The following is a 21,737-nucleotide window of genomic DNA, read 5'->3' as shown; positions in this document are numbered from 1 at the left end:
TCACTTCATTCTAAGTTTAGGTGACCTATTGCTTTAACATGCAGAAAGTCACAGCAACAACAAGGAACCAAAAAGGAGCATCAGAGATTTGCCCAATCAGAACAGATGCAGACCATGTTTCTCTTGTTCAAGCAACTTGAACGCCACCTAGAGGTTTAAAATAAATTAAACTATGGACAAGACTTCAGTCTATTCAAATAAGAGTTTAATGCCAAACACCATACTACACAACATCATAGAAGTCAAAGAAGAGGTGACAAAGGGACACAGAAAATGGGCTACAAATGTAGTCTTTGTAGTTTGTATATACAATTCAGCTGCCCGGTAGTCCTCCTGTACTCCATATGTTCAACACAGTAAATAGAAAAATGAAAATCAGTCTAAAGATAGAAACATCCAGAGATTGTCTTTAGCTGGTTACAGCACTGACAGAGTAGCCTTGTGGGGCCAAATGTTGATGGGGAAACTTGTCCTATTTGGGTTGTTAAAATGTCCTCCTTCCAGATCAATTGGTGGCAGTTCAACTTCACACACTCCCACGACTACAACTCTCCCCAAAGTATTCCCTGGTGTAGTGGCTTGGATCTATTCCATGAGATCGTTCCATCGGTAGTGTAGGAGCAAGACTTCAGTCAAGTGGATCTGAGGATCTGGTTGATGTCCATAGCCAAAAGTGTTTCTGTTTACATTTGTTCATGTAAATGGGAATGCCCAGGTTCTCATGTGAGATCAGAATTAACATCCAGAATTGACAGGCTTTGCTGGACAGAAACAGAGCCAGATGACAAGGTTCTGGTCAGGCGTGAAGAGGTACCGAGTGGTGGGACATGTGGTTACACAAAATTAAACTCAAATTCATATACGACGATGATGAAACACTGGGAAAATGGAAGTATTATTACCACCAACCCAAAACACTACAGGCTCAACCTTTCTGGGGACAGGATTTCTTACAAAAAAAAGACAAAGGAAGAGCATGTCAAATGCAGTGTGCTTGGTTGTTGATGATGATGATTAAACTGTAGCGGTTGAATGGTATACATTCACATATACTCAGATGGTTGTCAATGTGGATCTTATTATGGACATGGACCAGATTTGGCGATCAGAATACAATTTCACAAATCATTGTACATGTGTCTACACCTGCACCTTCTGAAAGTGTACAACATGACACTATAAAACAGTGCTGTTTATAATTGGGGGGCCTTTACCAGCGTTCTTTTATATTGAGACATTATCAATACCTTGTAAAGTAGGCAGAACTACATCTCATCTGGACTGATTTTAATGGAGCATGATTGTGCTTCAGAAACGGACTCGGGAGTCTTACGTCTCTGAGTCATCTTTAAAGTGACATTTACCAGAAAGTAGAGATGGGGATGCTGCATGTGGCATGACTGATCCCTCTACTGTAGCCCTGGAGGAGGAACCTGTGATCCAAGTGGGAATCTTAACACGCAACAACCTGCCCGTTACCAATGATGACTGATCCAGACATTCTGATGGATATATTAATGGGGAATTGGTTTAGGGGGTAACAAACCGTTTACATTATGTACAGGGAAAGCGGAAATAGTTTCTAGGCTACATTCATTGTTCAGAAATTCCGAATGGGAACTGGTGCCAATGACTTGAGTGAAAAACCAGATAGACAAATAATGCCTTGAAACATTTTGTATAAAATTATCAATTTCAAGACAATGAAAATGTTATACTTTGCTAAATGAAGGCTTACATGACATAACACGAAAGAAACAGAACACAAAGGAAAAAGGCTCTAATAAAGTTCCTTTGGTAAAAACAGTTGTTAAAAATTGAGCATTTTCAATATAGGCTATTTCTCTTCAGCAACTTTTGACCCGAGGTCTAAACTAAGTCTGTTAGGGTACACATCAATGCACATCTCTGACAAAAAGGACAACTATCAACAAGCTATTTACAAATCAGCAGTATGTGGGTAGTCTGATGTTACTATACTTGACTGACTGGGGGAAAACCTGGTATTTTCGCATAAATCTGCCCAATATCTACACCACGGCTGCCAGAGATGTTTGTGGACACATAGCATACATACCTGTACCACTGACAAAAAGAAACATTCACAGGCTATACAATTATACAAAATCCAAAACCCATCTTGTGGCCTGGATAAAATACATGTTCATAGTACATGCCTGTATGCTAATCTTCCTACTCACAGTGGTTGTGAGAGACTTCTGTGGTTCCCCTTAGCTCGTAACCTAGAGACCTGCACACCGGATGGTGTGGTGCTCCTCAACCACTTCAATGGGTGTATATTGCTTCAAAACGGGGGGAAAAGGCCAAGCATTCTGTATGGCGTGTTCTTTCTGCGTGGCTCTCAACAGTATCCATCAGTCTGAGGATCAGTCCAGCCAAGGATCAATAGCTGTTTAACTACAACGGCTTCCTTTCTTGCACTCATAGCGTATTCGGTCACAGCATATCTTTTCTGCTGTATTCAAAGGTGGCATAAGACAGGCCGGTAGGGGTGGGTGGGGGTTTAGGGGACTGATGGAGAACTGGTTGGTGGCCACATAGGAAATTTGGCTTTTTTTTGTGCTGCAAAGATAGGGAGGGTCCATTTAAAAAGTCCTTATAAAAACAAATATAAAGTAATCTCCGGCAGTTTCCAGAATCCAGCAATTTGCTGCCAAGCTGATTTATTAAAACGACGATAAGTAATACCCTTCCGTCATCTCGTCACCTGGTTGAGCTAAGGTGCCCCTGACGAGCTGCCATGATACGTCACATGGTATCTGTTGATGTTCAGGTAATAGAGGACCTGGGGATCCCGGGTGGTGGTGCACGGCAACAGACCCTCGCGACGCTCTCCCATCAGCCACTTGCGGGTGTCGGTGGCCATGTCGCTGGTCACGTGTTCCTTGGCCCAGGTGTCCACCAAGCCTTGGAAGCGGCGGTGCAGGCGAGTGTGGACTCTCTGGTGGGACTGGGGAAGGGAGGGACATCGGGGTTAGCTGTAGTGAAGATCATATCAGCACTCTGACCAACACCATGTTGGTTGAAACATCAGTAAGCGGCCATTATGTTTCTCTAAATTATTTCAAAATATGACATATTCCAATATCTTCAGTGTTTTCCACAAGTACATTAAGTAGCCAGCCAAATAGAAATAGTAGCCAGGTCCCCATGGGCTAATTTTTTTTGCGGAAGGAGCTCTATTTAGGTGGCCTATGGTACATTCTAATGCCTTGATTATTGAATACTTTATCGAGTTTACCGCCCAAAATGCAAAAAGTTGTTATAGAAAGACATGACTTTACAATTTAAAATAGTGAACATTGATGAATTCAGTGTATTGTTAGTTGTTTTGCATATTGTCTTTCAATTGGCTCATGTTGGTTAATGTTGCAGAGACTTACGGTTTTTAAGTCATGTTTAAAAACATTCTGAGCAGTAGATCTCGGATTGCATCTCGACTCAGAAAGTGACCGGGACTCAGAAAAGGTTGGTGACCACTGTTCTAGAGTATTCCCTGCATGAAGCAGCGAGAGCTGCATGTAGCCACGTGTGCACATTTTGTTCATATCCTTTGCTAGTTAGTGAGTTATTAGCCCAGTTAGAGATCATTTGTAGTCAGAGGGGAGTGATTACTTCTTACAAGAGCACAAAATGTGTGCATTTCTAGACATCTTTTAAAAGCAAGTCAGGTAACGAGACTGTCTTAAAGGGGCAGTGTTGTATTTTGAGACAGGCTTGAATAAGCTAAGTAGCCAATAGGCAGAGGGTAGCATTAGTCTGATTCTCTGTAGTAATGGTATGGGAATAATAATGCAAGTGGTTTCTTGCATCAAACAACATTTTCAGTCAAGTGTATTAACAGGTTAATGTCAAGCCCACATGTTTTTTTTTTTAAGTCTCATGGAATGTAGGCCTACATTGAACACCACACATTGGCTGCTACTGTAGGCTGAATGATAGAACAGCTATTTCCATGTTAAAATGTTATGGGATCCATTTTAGCCATTGATCAAATAGCCACAGTAGCCTACTTGGCCACTGTTAAAACTTAAAGGGAGTACAGCCTCAGTGTTCACAGTAAACATGCGCTGGAAGTTGCACAGAATTTTCATAAATGTTCAAGTTTGTGCTCAGCAGACCTGAAATTTGCTCAGTGCCCCACATTGTTTTTAGGGAACATTGGTTGGTGGTGTTGCCTACCTGGTGAGCCCGGGTCAACGCAGTGCGTCTGTACATGTAGTCCTCCGACTTGAAAACGTACACCATCTTGTAGGAGTTGAGTTTGAACATGCACTCCATCTTCAGGTCCTCAGCGCTGTGGGACTTCTCCAACGTCCCCGTAGCCGCCTTCGCCTGCTGCAGCTGCTCCCACCCTCTCTGGCACTTCCGTATCCGCCGGAGGTTCCTGATTGGAAGAGGAGAAAGATTGGCATTAGACCAGAGCCAGTAACAATGCCTTGCTTACCTGTGCCCTCTACCCACATAGCAATTCAGTTTACAAGGACAGTTTACGCAAATTTCGGTCAAATCATGCAAGTACTTAGACTGCAATGCACTATATCCATACCATTTGTAACATTGGTTGAGCACAACATGTGTAACTTATGGCTAAATGACAGGACACATGGTTCCAAAATAACAGACCAACGCTAATGCTATTTAGAGGTCAAAATACTCAGTCATTCAGGCCAATGTTTTCCATTTCCGACTCAAAGTCTAATAGATCAGAAAATGTGTGAAATTTGAGCGGGCCGTCCCTGTAAAGATTTGTCTTGATATACCCATGCATAGCAACTCACCCAATAATAAGTTTAACTGGGACACAAATGATTAGGGGAAGGGTAGGCTCTATTGCAGTAGCAGCAGTATTCCTGTACAGTGCACTTCCGTTTGACATTCATATGTTGATTCTCTTGTTAGTCTTTAATATCCTTGGCAAAAAATATTTTGGTCAATCAAATTGAATCCAGATTAAAAAATTTATTTTGCAAGCATTAAAAATGCAATTATTATTCACCCCGCTTTAATGAAAGGTTTAAATGTGTACTTACCACACAGGGTAGAGGTGAGCGAGGACTGAAACCGTGAAGCATATTTTGTCAATGCCACTTAGGACATTAGTTAGAGTAGCCAATTTCCAATAGAAATGGGAGAAAGGACATTTCATTTGTTTTTTTACACATTGCCGCCAAAAGGGTTAACAAGCCAGGATATGGGTTGAAAGATACTTTGATGTGCACATACAGTACTTCCACTGACAATGTACAGAGCAGTTATGACCATGCAATGAGGATAACATTTAACTGAGAAGACAACCTGCTGGTTGTCACTGCTGTTTAAAAGGTACTTTTTGGGGTGGAAAATAAGAGAATCATGCCTATTGACTTTTGTACCAACCTCTCATATTCTTGATATGAGAAACAGACAAAATGTGGGTGAGATCACCGATAAATCATATCCAGTCAAGACAAGTAGCAAATATATGCAATGGGTAAAATAAAACAAAAGGGGGGGGGACTGACGCCAATTTTTTTCCCCTGTTTTGCATGGGTCCTTCCAGCCCATTGAAATGTATATGATACATTATGGACAGCCATTTTGAAAAATGGCAACAAGCACTGAAAACCAAAGACAGACAGGCTTGATGTGCAACACTCATCTCAGGGCTAATAGAGGACCCAACCACCCTTCCATGCAATGCTCAGAGAGACGTCTGGAAAGAAATACACCAACATTTGAGCATACAATTCAGACCATTTTATTCACAAGCCCCTTCTCTTTTGTACAAGTGTTGCAGATGCCGTGCTTGACCAGGTTTTCATGAGTTATCAGCACTAGTCTTGGTCAACTCGTATAAAAACCTCACCCACAACAAAAAGATTGCAACGGGAGTGCACTGTATCCTTAAATTGTTTTACACATTATAATAGAGTATGCTGAACACCCCAAATCTCAATCCGTACAACATTTACATGTATCTAAACAGTGATTAGAAGAAGTCACATACAGAATGTTTTTCCTATGAATACAATTACAGGAAACACAGGGCAGCTGATAAAAAAGAAAAATGATTTTATCTGAATCCTTTTCTCTAGACCGACAAAAAGGGGCCTTTTGCCTGTCACCAATGCCACAACAAAAAAAATGGCCGTCGTGACAATGCAATTAAGGACACTGTACATATAGAATTTCTGCTCAACCAAATGGTTATCCTCCAACAGAGAAAGTTATTGTACAATAGAACACTAATATGCGCGATGGTATAAAAATACTTCCTTCCCTTACATACATAAGCAATGTGAAAAGTAAACTCCTTTTCATTGCTTTTTTTCCTCCTTTCAGTTTATATCAAACCGCTATTGTAGCCTTATTCTCACAATAAAAAAAATCTAACGAAATACATATTCTTTTTTTTTTACCCAATGATTTGATGACTAGTTTGTTGAGTGGGAAAGTTGAAATAAATACTATCCTACTAATATATAAAAATTGCAATATTCATAAATAAAAGGGCCCTGTAAAAAAGAAAAAAAAAGAGAGTGAATAAATGGATAAATAATGAGTCTATTTAAAAAGATGGCAGGGTAAAGTGCAATCTTTCGGAGATAAAGGTAGGGGGGAAGAAATGGAGAAACAAGTTGCTTTTCGAGTAGACAGCCAATTACATTCTCTCTAACAAAAACAGGACAGGCACCGTCAGCATTTCTACTAAACATCTGATTTTTTTAGCACTTAGGCCTACTTTTCTGAGGAAAGCAAACACAAAAATGACCTAGTGCACTTGTAGTTCAACTGGTGTGTGTTCATCACTATTGGCAGAGTTTTTCAAAACAAGTGCTTCGTGGATAAGTCTCGGGGCCCCATTTAGTTTGAGGCTACGGGGAGAAAGCCCTGAAAGTTTGGTTTGTGCAAAAAACACTGACCTGGAACTGACCTGCACGTGGAGAGGGAGATGGGCTTGTACTCATTCTCAAAATGAGCCTTTTTTGGGGTTTTTTGTCAGCTGGTTTTGGCTTGTGAAACAGTGCCATTGCCTGTCTTAGAGAGAGCCTTTAGGGGTAGATGCTGTTAGCTGTGCAGACGGGGGAGACACAGCCAGAGGCCTCACCTGGGGAGGAACACAGGCTTTTGGGCCAGGTGCTCGCGCAGCTCTGGAGACGCTGAGTCCGAGTTCAGGTAGCGTCCCACGTAGTCGCACCACCGCTGTTTAAAGAACCAGAAGGGAACTACCGTCACTACACAAGAATCTGACTCGGTTCTAAATGTCATGTGGCGATGCATTAGACTGATGTCACCACCTGCCTGCCATACACACACACCTCTGTCTCAGCGGGTTCGTCTGAGTTCTCCTCCTCCGTGTCAAGCAGCTCCAGGGTCAGGGTCACGCTGCCTTGGCTCTTCACAAACATCAGCTGGACCACAAACAAACCAGTCAAACAAGAAGACAACCAACAAGACAGACAGCAAAGGTCAGAGAGAACGTACCATCATGAGAGAAAGGGGACAGAAGAACAAAATGAAAGCAAGAGAGAAAACCAGACAGAGAACACATGAAAGTTCAAATGCAACTCAAAGTATTTTGCTGAGACACCATAACATCCCAGGTGGGACAGCCAACCACCCACCCATACTCCCACACTATACCTTGAAGCAGTTTTCGTCGGACATGAGCTGCTCCGCCTTGCGCTGGTATGCCCCCTCGGCGGTCGCTCTGGAGGCCTGGGTGGACAGGGCGCCGCCGGTGGCCTTGTTGGTGCTCTGGCTCAGGTAGAGGTCTGTCACGCGCACGCAGAGCTCATCACTCACAATGTGCTGGAGCTGGTGATAGGAACCACAATGCCAGGTGTGAGCACAGTCATTAAGTCAGCCATCAAAGTTATCATTGTTTAGGCAGGGTGGGCCCCCATTTAGCTCATTTGACAATTTTGGTGCCTAGATGTTCCTCAAGGTTTGCTTTTTCTTGCTGTCTGGGACCTACCGGAGGGAAAAGACTGTACTGACCTGTCTGACAATGCTCTGGATGAGCTTGTCCATGGTGAAGGCAGTGTAGGCGTGGATGGTGAACATCTCCCTGAGGGAGTCCTCGTACTGGGTGGGCTCCATGTTACCGTCCAGGAGGTTCCGCACCATCTCCAGGAAGGCAGAGTAGTAGTCCTCCACTTCAATGTCCACTGGGAAAGGAAAAGGCCAGGATTTAAAGTGATAGTACTAATGTTTTGTATAATTTCAGCAAGTCGTTTTTGAAAGTAGCATTCACCAGCCAAAACGGGTCCTGGAAAATTGTGTAAGTTACACGTGTGTATCAGTTAACTGATCCCACCTCCCACTTTTACCTTGCAACCCGATTAGACATCATTCCACCTGCCAATCAACATCAGAGGTGCGTTCAGCAAGATGCAACATTTTGAAAAGTTCAGATAGATATACTCTATGTGGAACAAACATGCCTTTCTGACATGTAGCCTAGATTAGAATAAGGATGCAACGGACTATTGGTGGCATTTCTTTCGACAACGTTTGGCTACTGAATGTGGCCCAGGTAAGGTTGCTGTAGGCTACTTAATCTACATCCCTTGTAGCACAGTGTGATCAGATCATTATGGCAAAACATAGCCTACTGAAATGAGATAGTGAGTGTACAACAACATCCACCTCATAGTATGACACTATGGGCTATAAGGATTAATGTCTCACCCTCATCTGTTATTAGTAGGAGAAAGTCTGACTAACGTCTGATCTGATGCATTGATTTGACCGATGTATTTGATTTATTCTCAGTTATCAAAATAACTAAGCATTTACAGTTAACCTGTGTTGCTTCACAAGTGCCCGTCCACTATGAAACAAACGAGCGCAGCTCACATGCATGAAATATTTGAAGCATTGAATGTAAGGATTGTGTGGCTTTCTCCGCTAGGAGAAGGTTACAGATGGTATCATATGCATGAATGAGCCATACATTGGCAAAACGTGTCGAAATCAGAAGGTTTAAAAATACAGCCTATTGAAGTGATTAGGAAAACATTGAGGGAAAATCTCCCCCGGGTTGTGGTGTAAATGATAGGAAGGGTATCTATGTGCAATTGGAACACCAAAGGTCTGTGTTGGAACCATTGACGTTGTCAAAAAAAAAAACATTCTCCTGGAGATGTTAGCATGTACATGGCAATTTTTTTTAAAGATACGAAAGTAAAAAACAATGTGACAGACTAGACTTCTTCAGAGGTAGAGCTTTGTAGATATAACATTGCATGATGAAGGTAAAGTACATTTTCTCCATGGAAAAATGTTACACAGGGAGCAAAACAAATGGGTGATTTGATCTAAACCTTAATGGTCAGTGGGTACACAGCGTACTGCAGTTTGGTTTGAAAGGTTGTCTGGACTTACTGGGCTCCTTTAGTCTCAGCTGGACGGCAGGATTCTCACTCTTATCCCGTTTGACGCCCAGCACCTCCCTCTCCCACTCCCGTTCCCTGCAGTCCTCCTCGATCTGCCTCTCTGCCTGCCCATAGATGCGCAACAACCGCAAACAGAGGATCTGGTGCAGGCGCTGGAAGATGTACCAGTTGTTGTTGACGTAGTAGAGGTTGTAGACTTCGTCTAGGCCACGCAGTTTCTGCGCCCCCGTGTTGCCGAAAAGCAGCTTAGACTTAGCGGAGCCGCCACTGCCGGCCAACCCGTTATGCTTCTTTGACCCGTCTTCATCTGGCCCGGTTTCGTCTTCTTCCTCCTCCTCCTCCTCCTCGTCTTCCTCTTCCTCCACATCCGACAGCTCCCCGCGCCGGGCGAACAGCATGTCTGGGATAAAGTGGTGAATGACCTGTTTGATCTTGTACTTGTCCTCCTTCTGGATGCCGGCCTGCCTCTTGACGTGGTGGATGATGAGCGCTGCGGCGTCCTCCAGGATCTGGCTGTCCTGGTAGGTCAGGGTCATGTGGGGCCCGCCAGGCACGGTGGTCGTGTCCTCGGAAGCCTGTTCCTGTCGCTAAATGGAGGCAAAAAAACAAAACAGGTTAGAGTAGCTTTAAAAAAAAGAAAAAACAGCTTTCATCAATACTTGGAGACGTTGACACATAGATCACATCAAGTAAGTGGTATATCACTGCCTCTTACCTCATCGTATATGGTCTCAATCTCATTGAGCAAGGTCTTTGAGCGGAACACCTTGGTGTCATTCTGCTTGAAGTTGATACCTTGGTGGTCGAGGGACTTGAGGTAATACTTCTCATTCTGCTCCCTCCAGATCTTGTTGAATCCTCTCTGGGCTTCCCTCCATTCTTCTTCTTTCATCTTTAACCTGGAACGAGGCCAATCAGAACACATACCGTGGTTAACATGGGACAGCAACATGTTCTCTGGAAGCTGTTGCTTAGGCCATTTTACAGTTCTCAAATGTACATTTATTGTTCATCACACAACCTCTTCATATCACACCTCTTGAGTACTATAGGGACGGACACAGCCGGGTTCCTCTTGAGCCCGTCGATGATGTCGGCGGCCTTGTCGCCGTATATCCTCTGGATGGCCTTGCGGTGGATGACCTCGGAGCAGCCGCCCATGGTGTTGTCCAGCCGGAACTTGACCTGCTCCTCGGCCGTCAAGCGCGACAGCCTCCTCTGTACCGCCTCCAGAGCTCTTATGGTGGCCAGGTTGGTCTCCAGCACCACGTCCAGCTGCAGGGTGAAGAAGAGTATGGAAAATGTCAGTACATCACTTCAGACAGGACATCACCATACTTTGGTTTGTACTATTAGAATATAACTACCATGAGAGGGGGGAAAGTCTCACCTCGAAACGCTCGTCCTCACATCTGTAAATATGCTCCTCATACTGGGTCTTCTTGGAGCTGACAAAGGTGGAATCCTCTGACCACGAAGGGAACGATACCCACGTGTCATTTAGGACCTGAAATGGACCATACTGTTAAAACTCTGCTCTAACTGATTCACTTGCCAAGATGAGTACTTGAACAACATCTCCGTACTAACCAATTAAACCCCTGTAATCGACTTCACTGGCTGGATGATGCATGCAAAAAAAGTGACTAAAATTCTATTTTCATTGCTCTTTAATTTTCCTATACACAAACATGTATTTGACTAATTCCTCAGGTTTTTATTGATCCTATGATTGCATTTGGTTGACTTTGAAGGGTAACATTTGACTGTGAATAACGGCTAAGCTCACCTCTTTACACAGTGGGGTCCTCCCTGTACACTTGGGCTGTGTGTAGCTCTTGGGTAGCGCCCTGTAGCTGGAGCCCAACCTCTTACAGGAAGCGTAGTCAATCTCCATGGCCATGCCCTCTGTGGTCCTCTCCTTGGGAAAGCTCTCGATGTGGCTGGACTCTCTGTAGCCCAGGAAGTTTTTGAACCAGGAGAACAGCTCTGGGAATTTTCTGCAGATCACATTCCAGAATGGGTGTTAGATGGGCGGCAAAATATCAGGATGAATAACAAAGCTTGTATTTTCACATGCTGTTAACGAACAAGGCCATCTATTTTAATGTAACTATTTTATTTTAACCTTCATTTAACTAGGCAAGTGAGGTAAAAACAAATTCTTATTTATAATGACAGCCTACCTGGTAACAGTGGGTTAACTGCCTTGTTCAGGGGCAGAACGACATATTTTTACCTTGTCAGCTCGGGGATTCGATCCAGCAACCTTTCGGTTACTGGCCCAACGCTCTAACCACGAGGCTACCTGCCTCTAACCACGAGGCTACCTGCCTCTAACCACGAGGCTACCTGCCTCTAACCACGAGGCTACCTGCCTCTAACCACGAGGCTACCTGCCTCTAACCACGAGGCTACCTGCCTCTAACCACGAGGCTACCTGCCTCTAACCACGAGGCTACCTGACTTCCCCCATGCTGACAATGTATAGGAGGCCAATAATAGGAATAGAGAAGAATGCCTAAAGCTTTTTAGATCATGAACATGGACATTCATTTTGCCTAACAACAGACATATTAGCAACACCTTTTTGACATGCTCAGAGTGTCAGAGTTGTATACTACCGACTCAGCCTGATCTTGAGAGGCTGGTGGCCCTGTTAACTCTACTCGTCTGCTGTAGCATGACTGAATTGTCTACACTCCTCACAGCAGAGAAGGTAGTTGCAACAGCTATGCAGCGCGTCCTGTAGTCTGGCTGATAAATTGTGCAAAGTTTTTAAATGGTTGTTTGGCGCAGGTGATAGTTGCTTAAAGCTTACCCCAGGAACGGTAGCACTAGCTGCACAAGCTCTGCACGAGAAATCACTTCCTGGTTAAAGATGAGCAGACACCGCAGGAAGTTGTCATAGGCCTCAGAGCTCCGGAGGGCTTTCCTCACCTGAGATAAGAAAGCAGCTCTGTAAATACACACTACAACACACACTGAATGACTTTACAATTGGGTTAGGGGGACAGCATTTAATCACAACCAGGCAATTCATTAACTCAAATCATGTTCAGTTGGAACAGAATAAATCATTTCTATAGGTGTCATTCGAATAGATGACATTTTATGTTATTGTATAACATTCATAGTAGGTTTAAAACAAAAATGTAGACGGACCTTTTCAAAGAAGAGAGATTCTGTGCCGATGCTATGTTTGCTGGCCTCAGCCATGGCATGGTCTTTCCCCAGCATCTTGGGTTTCTTCTGCAAGGGTGGGAAAGAGATGAATTGAGTGTAAATAAGGACTACATTACCACTGACATGGTAGACCAATTAACTGATACAGGGACAGAAGTTTCAGCAGTATATTACAGTTATCCAGTTAGTAAATAAGAGAAGCTAAAAAATAAGGTAAAAATCCCACATTTAAAGAGTTGACAGATCTATGGGACGCTCTAGTCAAAAGTATACCATTCTAAGCTGTCTGAACAGTATTACAACTGTTACTACTGCTAACTAGTTTCTTAATAGCCACGTGTCTGACAACTATGGTTGCAAAGCTACCGGTAATTTTACCAGAATCTTCAGTAATTTTGGTAATTAACTGGTAATCTATGGTAATTTATACTTGAATAACTTTTTTTTTTATAAAGCAGTAATATATAGTATTAATTTGTTATATCTGTGTCCATATTTTCCATGAGTTTCTAGTGGATAGACCATATGGTTCAAGAGAAAATAGCCTATCACAACTGCCACCGGTTTGGCGACAAAACGTTTACATACAAAGACTTGACACTGTCAACGAGAGGGCGCAAGTTTACCTTGACGGGAGGCGTGGCGCCCGCTCCAGAATGCCTCCGGATTGGACAGCCGTTCTGGTTAAGCCGCTGCTTGTTGTTCATCAGGGGCCTCTTGACCGTGGTGCCGTGGTCGTTGCGCACCGACTCTGCCCGGTCGGCCGTGGTCTTGCTCAGCAGCTGGAGAAAAGGGGGACAACTCTGGATCAGAGATAAACATGAGAGTTTAAGATAGGCAACATCTGTGTAGATCTGCACAAAACATACAACTATTACATCAAACTGAAAGGCATTATCAGTGCATCTTGATCATCTTGGTCTGTCATATGATGTAGTAAATAAAACAGGTGGTATTAGTCATAATAACAATATGATATGACAGTGGCCAAGTTTGTATTTCAATGTCCTCACATAGTTTAAACTCAACTTCTATCATTCTGAAATAACATCTCAGGTGAAGGAAGCATTATCCCTTGCAATAGAGGACTATTTTGGCGTGGATGTGAATCACTCACCACTGAACTGTTGGCGTCCGGTAAGAACTGGCCGAACTCCGAGAGCAGGTCCTCCTGGTTCTTGAAGAGCCGTGCCACCTGAGCGTACACCTCCTGCTCTGTCAATGCTGGGGTGTAGTTGCCCCCCGCCTCCTTCGCGTTTCGCTGCTCCTTCTGCAAAAGCAACAATCAGACAACTGGTTACAGACTACACCAAGAACTTCAGACCACTGGTTATAGACTATACCAAGAATTAACCATGGATGACATAATAGGGTCAATGTAAATAACATTACATATATGTATTTATTTAACAAGGCAAGTCAGTCAAGAACACATTCTTATTTACAGTGATGGCCTACACCGGCAAACCCCAACCAGGACGACACTGGGCCAGGGCGGCGCACAATCAGAATTATCTGAATTTCCTTCCTCTAAAGTTTCTTTCTGCAATTATTATCCAGTACATATCTGGTTCTTGTAGCCCTGTTCCCAGAAAGTGACCAGGGAGACCACACAAAGGGCACCACTGCCCCGTCGGCAGTTTCATTGTAGCACTGGAATGGAACCTCAAGTTCATATTGACTGGTGACCCAGGTTACGAACAGATCTCTGTGTGTACACTGTCTTTTGTATAGCTTGTTGTTTATACTGCAAATAAATCACCCTTCAGAAAGAAGCCAGATTTATCAAATGCAATGCTTTGTGTGGGGCAGCTCCCGCACTGTGTTTATACCTGGTAAGTGTGCAGGATCTCCAAGAAGGCTTTGTAGATGTCGGGCTGCCCCTGGAAGCGGTTCTTGATCTTGTTGACGTAGTTGATGGCGTGGTTGAACTCCACGGGCTGGTTGTTCTGCAGGGGAGGCCCGCTGGAAGGGGTGCTGCTCACCGGGGCGTGGGACTGGACAGAGGGGGACCGTGGGGAGGCGTAGGATGGGATTGACGGGTTGGGTTGGCTAGTCGGGGTCAGGGCAGGAGACTGCATCGGCTGTGGGGGGAAAATGAGAAGGACGAGTTGCCTCCAAATACCAAATATACACTACCGTTCAAAAGTTTGGGGTCACTTAGAAATGTCTTTGTTTTTACAGAAAAGCTAAAAAAATTGTCCATTAAAATAACATCAAATTAAGCCGAAATACAGAGTAGACATTGTTAATGTTGTAAATGACTATTGTAGCTGGAAACAGCTGATTTTTAACGGAATATCTACATAGGTCCATTATCAGCAACCATCACTCCTGTGTTCCAATGGCACGTTGTGTTATCTAATCCAAGTTAATCATTTTAAAAGGCTAATTGATCATTAGAAAACCCTTTTGCAATTATGTTAGCACAGCTGAAAACTGTTGTTCTGATTAAAGAAGCAATAAAACTGGCCTTCTTTAGACTAGTTGAGTATCTGGAGCATCAGCATTTGTGGGCTTGGTTACAGGCTCAAAATGGCCAGAAACAAAGACCTTTCTTCTGAAACTCGTCAGTCTATTCTTGTTCTGAGAAATGAAGGCTATTCCATGTGAGAAATTGCCAAGAAACTGAAGATCTCGTACAACGCTATGTACTACTCCTTTCACTTAACAGCGCAAAATGGCTCTAACCAGAATAGAAGGAGTGGGAGGCCCCGGGGCACAACTGAGCAAGAGGACATTAGAGTGTCTAGTTTGAGAAACAGACGCCTCAAGTCCTCAACTGGCAGCTTCATTAAATAGTACCCGCAAAACTCTAGTCAACGTCAACAGCGAAGAGGCGACTCCGGGATGCTGGCATTCTAGGCAGAGTTGCAAAGAAAAAGCCATATCTCAGACTGGCCAATAAAAATAAAAGATTAAGCTGGGCAAAAGAACACAGACACTGGAACTCTGCCTAGAAGGCCAGCATCCCAGAGTAGCCTCTTCTGTTGACGTAGAGTGGTGTTTTGCAGGTACTATTTAATGACGCTGCCAGTTGAAGACTTGTGAGGCATCTGTTTCTCAAACAAGACACCCTAATGTACTTGTCCTCTTGCTCAGTTGTGCACCGGGGCCTCCCACTCCTATTTATATTCTGGTTAGAGCCAGTTTGCGCTGTTCTGTGAAGGGAGTAGTACAGCGTTGTACGAGATCTTCAGTTTCTTGACAATTTCTCGCGTGGAATAGCCTTCATTTCTCAGAACAACAATAGACTGACGAGATTCAGAATAAAGTACTTTGTTTCTGGCCATTTTGAGCCCACAAATGCTGATGCACCAGGCCAGTTTAATTGCTTCTTTAATCAGAACAGTTTTCAGCTGTGCTAACATAATTGCAAAAGGGTTTTCTAATGATCAATTAACTTTTTAAAATTATAAATTGGATTAGCTAACACAACGTGCCATTGGAACACAGGAGTGATGGTCGCTGATAATGGATCTCTGTATAGATATCTCTATGTAGATATTCCATAAAAAATGTGCCATTTCCAACTACAATAGTCATATAGGACATTAACAATGTCTACACTGTTTCTGATCAATTGTATGTTATTTTAATGGACAAAAGAAAGTGCTTTTCTTTCAAAACCAAGGAAATATCTAAGTGACCCTCAACTTTTGAATGGTAGTGTACATCAGCACATAACAAGGATAAAACAGTTCAATAATATATTTACATACGCAACTATACAGTAATAAGTAAATTAATACATGTTTACATAACAAATGAAGAAATAAGCCAATGACTTGTGGTTCAAATCTCCAATAGGAAACTAAACATGCAAAAACAAAGAACTTGAGAAGAGGTTCTTGCACAGAATGACACAACAAAGGAAAGGGGTCTTAGTGAGCTGGAACCTTGCTGGTCTTGGCCGGTGTAGGCTGGGTGGGTAGAGTGGTGCTGGCTGTGGCGGTGCTGGTGGGGGGTCCACTGGGCGGCTGCAGGGCCTGGTGATGATGGGGCACCGGCTGGCTGGGTGGCCCCGTAACGGGGAGGTTCTGGACCGAAATTCCGTGCGGGGTGATGTAGTGGATCTGACCTGGCGTGGTCACGTTGACCTGCTCGTTGGTCTGGACCTCGATCTTGTAGCCGGGCGGCAGGAAGGTGTTGAATCCCATGATGAGGTCTGGGTGGCCCTTGAAGAGCTGGGAGACACGGCTGATCACGCCCGGAGTGTCGATGCTGTGAAAGTAAATGTGCGTGTTTAAGAATGACTACATGGTAGTTATACTGTGCAGAATCACTGATCTACAAATCACCTTGCTTCTCAAATAACTACTAATTAGGTGATCAAGATTAGTGATTCCCCGGCTCGCCTTGCTCAAACTGATCCCCTCAAACACATGGAATATCTTCCTGCAGCAAGAGTTCACGGCTTACATGGATGTTTACAGTGTTTGCTTAGAAAAACAAACTAAATTGTAACTGACCTCTGTGACTTGAACTCTTTCATGATGTCAAGGAAGTCGTTGTAGACTTGAGGCTGATTCCCAAACTGCAGTTTCACTTGGTCCAGGTAGGAAAGAGCATCTTCAACCTACAAACACAGTTATGCCAGTCAAACAATGTTTTCAAAGGTATAAGGAGATGAAGTGGGCAAGGAGAGATGAAGTGCCTTAGACCGCTGCTCCACTCTGGACCCCATATTATCCAGTACTTCTCCTTCATAGCTTGTTTTCAGCACTTTTATTTCCATGACTGATGAAAACTAATTTCCCCATGGCTCTCGTCCCTCTGCAGAATTCATACAGTGAGCAATGTTTGTAACGTGGAATAGCAATACAATGACAGAATGCATATAGAATTGTAATACATATTGGTACCTAAGTATGGTGATGATATCGTATACCTGGCAACTCCCAGCCCTATTATCTACCATGCTTTGAAATCAACAGGTCCTAATTGAGTCCATCATACCTCCACTTTATTCTGTATTTAGTACATGTGCTTATTTTTATCTCTTGTACATTCAATAAAATATATACATATGAAAAATGCACCTTGAGTCGCTGGAACTGGGCACCCTGTGAGGGGGCCATAGGGGCCAAAGGATGGGCATGGCTCTGGACCACCGCAGCCCCCTGTGATTGGACAGCTGGACTGTGGGGGTGGGGCCCGACAAGTGCAGCGGGACTAGAGGCATGTCCATGGCCACTGGAGTTCTGGGGCATTGTGGGAACCTGGAGGACAAGATTCAGTCAAATATCAGTATTCTGCCTGTGGTAAAATAGTAAACAAAGCCTTGAAAAAGGCAAATACAGAAACTACAGGTTGCTGGTTAATTGGTACTTATAAATTAATGCATTGTAGAATCTAGCAAAATTATTATTTTCTGTGCAAAATGCTCTCATCTAGATTAAAGAGATATGGCAACAGTTCCCATACCTGGTAACCCTGGGGGATGGAGTATTGGATGCCGGGGGAAGGCTGCATGTTGTCGGTGACGGCCTCGTACACGGCTGGGGCTAGGACGCGGTGCTGGAAGCCCTCCACAGTACCCGGGACTGGGGGGCGACGCTGCTGCTGGGACGCAAATACTGGTTCCTGATCCTCCGCACGCCGCTTCATTGTATACTCATACTCAAAAGAGCTAGGATGCACAGGTACAACACAATTAACATTTAGGAATATTTGATTGATAATCGATAGTCACCCTGACACAACTGCAAATTTCAAGATGGATACATTCATTTAGATCATTTCAGACTCTGTGGCACACATTTATGGCATTCTCCAGTATCTGTCTCACCCACAACTAGTGGCTATATTTCCAAAAATGTGATATGAACGTTATTGTGATCACTTTGGAGGGAGAGTGGTAGACCCCCCCAACAAGGCTGGAGAATTCAGTACGTCACAAAGAAGGATGTTTGGCCAGAATATGAGCTAGAATTCACATTGACTGCTTTAGTGGACAATACATAGATAACTATGTAGCTAGCTACAGTGTGTAGGGACGAGGGACGCATTGGCAAGATACCGACTGGACAACGTTATTCAACCATTTATCTAGCTAGCGTGCTTGCTAAGATAACTAGGAAGTAACGTTACTCTCATCACTCAACATGGTAAACCAACATATGGAATATGGCTAGGGAACACATCCACAAGTCTAATCCAAGTTTCTTATTTAGCGGTGGCGACACGTCCCAAAGACGATCCACAAGCTAACGGTGAGATGTTAACTGGCTAGCGGTTAGCTTCTAAACCAGCAATAAGACCTGCCCATTCCCCTCCCCCTCTGCCAAGAGAGGGCCTGACGCCATCCACTGCTAGCGGAGTCGTGCGCGCCCGAACTTGTGTGGCTAAATGTACGAGCGTGTCAGGTCAAATATGTATAGAGCACTGTTAACTATTAGCCTTTTCATTGTTTAACTAACACGTTAGCCTTAGCTGTCGTAGTAACGAAAATTTCAATTAAAAATAGATTTCAGTTAACGTTAGCTAACAAGGATGGTTGACTTCCCGGTGGTCTTTTTAGTAAGCTACTGCTAGCAACACATTGTGGCTTACGCTAACCAGCCATGTTCGAACGTCATCATCATGAAACCCAGTGATTCGACTAACGTTAGCTAGCACAACAACTGTCCTTGCTACCATTATTTCAATACTGTAGCAAATACTGTTTTTCGCTGGATAGTGTGTTTTGACGATTAGCTAGTTACAGTCGTTAATTTGTCCGAATCCTATCAAAAATGTTTAGCTAGCCAACTACTGCTGTACGATGCTGTTCACTAGCTCATGGAACTACTGTAGCAAGCTAATCGTCAAAAACACATTAGCGACATTTTCGACATGCTAAAGCAAGCATCGTTAATGTTTAAAGACTCAGTCTGCCAGCAGAAAGATAACATTTTCTGAGATGTATTAATGCATCGGTCTGACAAGGTTATGTAGCAACTTGCTGTAACAGCACCTAGCTAGCGCCATTTAGTTTTGCTTCAAATGGGCTTAGTTAGCTAGCTAACGTTAGCTTGCGAGATAAAACTCACCTCAACTGACTGAGACCAATAACAACTTGTCGAACCAAATTTGGATTTTCTCAGTCAAATGACAAAGATTCGCCAGTTAAACAGTATCGAGATTGAGGGTGCATATTCCAATTGAAATGTCAAAGAAGAACTGTCCCTGCTAGCAAACCCGCTAACAACAATCCCTGTGGCTAGTACGTTCCTTGAACAGAGGCGTGGTTCCAATGAGGGCGGTTAGTCTCCTCCCATTCTAAATGACTATTGGCAACTCTTCAAAAGAGGAAACAATAGCAACAGAACTTCATTGGTCAGATTTCCAATCACTCAGATCAGGAAAATAATTGTTACTTACAGGCATTTTTAGACCTCCGCAAACTTTTTACCATTGAATACAAAATATAATCTATAGAACCATAAACTCGATGATAATGTAAGAAATATAGCTACTTTGTGCCTTGTATCTAGACACAGGGATACAACACAACCGCATAAACACACCAATTCATACATAGGTATTATAGTGCTCAACGACTTCATAAACACAACATATAGTATTTATGAACCAGACTATAGATGCTTCACAAATCAGTTATAACCTAAGCAATACTATAAAAGGTGCTTACTTCTGGTGCTTTTCCAAATGGTAAATTACATGTTCTTATGAATGACTTCGGAGAATCAGTCAGAGGGTTTATGTTTAATGGGTATAAAATGTTTGAATTAAGTGAAATTCATGAGGATTAACACTATTTTAGCGGTAGTGGGAGACCAATACGCCTTTTTGTGACCAATTGCGTATCATACCTGGTTTGTCCTTGCACCTGAAGACTGATAGCCAGATGAACTAAAGCCCCAGCAGGAGTCGTCTTTGTGCTTACATAAGCACGATCTATGTTTGTAGTAAACGTGGAGCGGGAGTAGTATCAATAATATTGATTCGTTAAGGCCGGGTTACTGTAATGATGTGACAACTGTTGGTGGCTTTATAAATACATTTGATCGAATTTGATTGATTCAATGTTGAAGAATTGATTGGGAGTTATTAGAATGGTTGTTAAAAAACTTTGAAAACCTTTCAATTTCAGTTAACATTGGAGGAAAGTCTTGTAAATATGTGTCAACGGCAGTTTAAAAAAATATAAAATCGAGTATAATTTGCTAATTGCAGGATAATTTTACTCAACCCCCACATATTCATTAGTCCACTTTTGATACATTCCCACAAAAGTGTGCATGCCAACATCCAATTAAGATATACTACTTCAAGTCAGTCTTTATGATGTGTGTTCTCAAATGTTATTTGGGCATCTTACCTAAAAAAGATTGTGGAACTAGTTACACACACAAACAGCACTTTTGTATTTCAAAATGTGTCAAATATGGTTGCCCAAATAATAATTTATAGCTGAATGAATATATGAGACAAGTTGAGAAAACACATTTTAAATTGACTGAATTCTTGTCAAATTGGAGCTAAGTTTGAGTAATTTCTTTTGTTCAGGTAACACTTGGACCGAAAAGTTGAGTAAACAAAAAAAAAGTCTGTGGAACCAGTTACTTAATAATAATTAGTTGAAACTAGATTTTATTTATATATATTTTTTTTTACAGTGCATGCATGACCAGGACAAATTTGAAACAATTACTTTATGTTCATATCCAGGATTACATTTTGAATAGGATTTTTGGACGAAAATAGTTATAAACAGCAGTTAAAAATAGTTACAGCTCAGACACACCAGTAAGATTGTCAAACGTTTGCCTGGTAAAATTGTCAAACATTTGCCTGCCGACAGTATTTAGCAACTCCGAACAGTGTCGGCAGTCACTCTTTTGTGATCACACAACAAAGACCTTGGAAGTCGTCACCCACTCAGACTTTTAAAATACTCCAAACCAGAAGGTGGCAGGAGCTTTGTTTGGCAATGCATATCCGTGCGTCTTGTTTATGTTGCTACTAGCCAGATGGCCACAGCTAGATAACTACCTAGCAAGGTGAAGAAGAAACAATTTTATTCACTCTCCATAATCCCAAAGTACCAGCCCATAGCCAAATGTTTAGCTAGCTAACGTTAGGTAGCTGAAGTTAGGTAGCTAAGGAAACTGCACAACTCGGCAACTAACACAGGCAGCT

At 42.9% G+C, this 21,737-nt stretch overlaps 1 protein-coding gene and 1 non-coding gene across 3 annotated transcripts; both read right to left on the bottom strand.

Annotated features, from left to right (window-relative positions):
- Window positions 1-183: 183 nt before the first annotated feature.
- LOC106587828 (paired amphipathic helix protein Sin3a) lies at window positions 184-19,817 on the bottom strand. 2 transcript variants are annotated; one of them, XM_082957909.1, is made up of 21 exons: window positions 19,625-19,817; window positions 18,018-18,222; window positions 17,633-17,812; window positions 17,063-17,169; window positions 16,490-16,814; window positions 14,423-14,674; window positions 13,708-13,860; window positions 13,217-13,393; window positions 12,570-12,656; window positions 12,226-12,344; window positions 11,194-11,404; window positions 10,795-10,911; window positions 10,441-10,679; window positions 10,120-10,303; window positions 9,394-9,991; window positions 8,005-8,174; window positions 7,648-7,821; window positions 7,323-7,415; window positions 7,112-7,206; window positions 4,204-4,408; window positions 184-2,971 (listed from the first exon to the last, which is right to left on the bottom strand). In XM_082957909.1, exons 2-21 carry the CDS (start codon window positions 18,198-18,200, stop codon window positions 2,738-2,740), a joined length of 3,903 nt encoding a protein of 1,300 aa, XP_082814035.1. In that variant the 5' UTR covers window positions 18,201-18,222; window positions 19,625-19,817; the 3' UTR covers window positions 184-2,737. The 2 variants fall into 2 exon arrangements, with proteins under 2 accessions (XP_082814035.1, XP_082814036.1); XM_082957910.1 differs by having other exon boundaries at window positions 13,217-13,372.
- Window positions 12,007-12,144, bottom strand: LOC123725285 (small nucleolar RNA U109). The gene has a single exon (XR_006757786.1). It is a non-coding gene; the product is annotated as a small nucleolar RNA U109 (small nucleolar RNA).
- Window positions 19,818-21,737: the final 1,920 nt, after the last annotated feature.

Source organism: Salmo salar, chromosome 11, assembly GCF_965601325.2.
Source record: "Salmo salar chromosome 11, fSalSal1, whole genome shotgun sequence".
NCBI classification, from domain to species: domain Eukaryota; kingdom Metazoa; phylum Chordata; class Actinopteri; order Salmoniformes; family Salmonidae; genus Salmo; species Salmo salar.
Note: the sequence above shows the minus strand (reverse complement) of the source record. Positions and strands in the feature narration are given on the sequence as shown.